This window comes from Priapulus caudatus, unplaced genomic scaffold (assembly GCF_000485595.1).
Source record: "Priapulus caudatus unplaced genomic scaffold, Priapulus_caudatus-5.0.1 Scaffold7298, whole genome shotgun sequence".
Taxonomy (NCBI): domain Eukaryota; kingdom Metazoa; phylum Priapulida; class Priapulimorpha; order Priapulimorphida; family Priapulidae; genus Priapulus; species Priapulus caudatus.
This window is the reverse complement of record NW_014584359.1, coordinates 3304-5102: the sequence shown is the minus strand read 5'-3', so window position 1 is coordinate 5102 and position 1799 is coordinate 3304. Positions and strand designations below refer to the sequence as shown.

At 44.6% G+C, this 1799-nt stretch overlaps 1 protein-coding gene across 1 annotated transcript; it reads right to left on the bottom strand.

Annotated features, from left to right (window-relative positions):
- Positions 1-226: 226 nt before the first annotated feature.
- LOC106820125 lies at positions 227-1055 on the bottom strand (the record flags this gene model as incomplete). The annotated part of the gene is made up of 2 exons (XM_014824673.1): positions 781-1055; positions 227-406 (listed from the first exon to the last, which is right to left on the bottom strand). Coding segments are annotated over exons 1-2 (448 nt in total), but the record flags the coding sequence as incomplete, so codon positions are not given.
- Positions 1056-1799: the final 744 nt, after the last annotated feature.

Below are 1799 nucleotides of genomic sequence, written 5' to 3'. Positions count from 1 at the left end.
TTGTGCGCGCGTGTTTGTGCGCGCACGTGTGTGCGCGCGTGCGTCTTATCTGCGCGTGTGTGTGTAGGTATAATACAATACACAAGTGTCTCGAGTCTTACATCAACGATGATGTAACGTAGTATGCAAAGTCTTAGGATAGTTAGAGTTTACCTCCACGTTATGTATCGTAAAAATGGTATATGTATACACTGATGGCTCAACGTATACCAATCTCCTTGCTTACTTGACAACTCAGAATTGGGTGAAACATCAGCGATACTGACGGCAACAAACATGGTAGTATTGCGACGATCAATCAAAAATTCTGGTAGGAATATATTCAGCTCTCCCATCTTAATTGCTTCCTGCAGTTTCGCATAGACGGCAGCGTTATCGATCTCCAGTTTGGCATTGGGGTTCGCTTCTGAAAAATATTAAAAAGTACAAAATAAGTTTGGCTGAAATAACACTGAAAAATGTCACTGTCGTGAATCGATGACATTCTACTTATAGAATCTAATATATCGCATAGAAATATCTTTAGGGCAGCAAAATCAACAAAATAGAGTTCAAAATAAATTTTGAATTGTTATATTTATATATTGCATACCGTTTTACATCCATTTTCATGAATTCGCATATATATATTGATTGTTAACAAGAACGTGGTTTTTGGCCACGACTTCTCAAGAAGGAAGAGGAGGAGGAGGAGACGAAGGAGGAGGAGGAGGGAGGAAGATGAGAAAGGACGTTGAATTATTCGTTACTGTCTCGGATATCGAAAACACATGCGCGTACTTGTGTACATGGTGCATTTCTCGTCGAGATCCTGTGACGCGCTGGACTCCGGTGTCGCGGCGGTGGCAAAGTAACAGTCGACGGTCGTTGACGAGGACGTCGTTGTGCAGGCAGCCGTTGCGACGCAGTCGCCTGCCACTGCTAGACACTGCTGGGCACACAATTTTGCGCTGGCCAGGCCGTGGGCCAACGTTATACGGCCGCCGTCGAGCGTGGTTGGACCAGGTGTCATCGTGTAGTACGCTACGAGAAATGTCGATGCAATCATGCAAGAATTATTACGAGAGAGACGGAGAGAAGGACGGGATGGGTTGTTCTTCGATAGCCTTCTTGCAGGATGAATCGTTACTCGTTGCCCATCATAATTCTTGTAGATGCTGGTCGCGGGCGCGCTTGCGTACACTGTAACTTCTTCATGATATGATAAAATGCGAGCAGAACTCAACTTTAGATTTTCAACTACTGCTGAAACTCGCCGCAGTTTCGGACAGGTGGCACGTGAGCTGCCAACAAATACAAAGTACTAAAAATGGCGTAATAGGATTAGAGGTTTTAGTAAACTCACATAATAAGCTGCGGGTACGAACTCTAGCAGAACTCTTTGTATTTACTGACTCGGAAAAACTCGGAGGAGTCGTTTCTTGTCGAGTAATCGTGGTTATTTTTTCTCGTATGTCGTCGACGCTTATGCTTTATTTCAATTTATCAAGAACAGGGCGGTGGATGAGGGAGACCCGCATACCCGTGAATGGTGTGCGGGTAGCCAGACGTGGCAGAGATGAAGAATTCTTCGCGCAGAGGCGGGTACCTGGCAGTCAACGGTAGAAGAGCGCCATCTTTGACGTAGCATTTTGCGCAGGGTACAATAGGTACAATTAGCAAATTCAGGACACGTTTCGTTTTCTTGTCTACTGTTTTGATAATATGTACCTCGGAGGTTAACTCACTGTTCTAGATCCACGACAATGTGTCAAACTTTTTAACCAACTTACGCGTGTCGAGTGAAGTTTGATAGTACA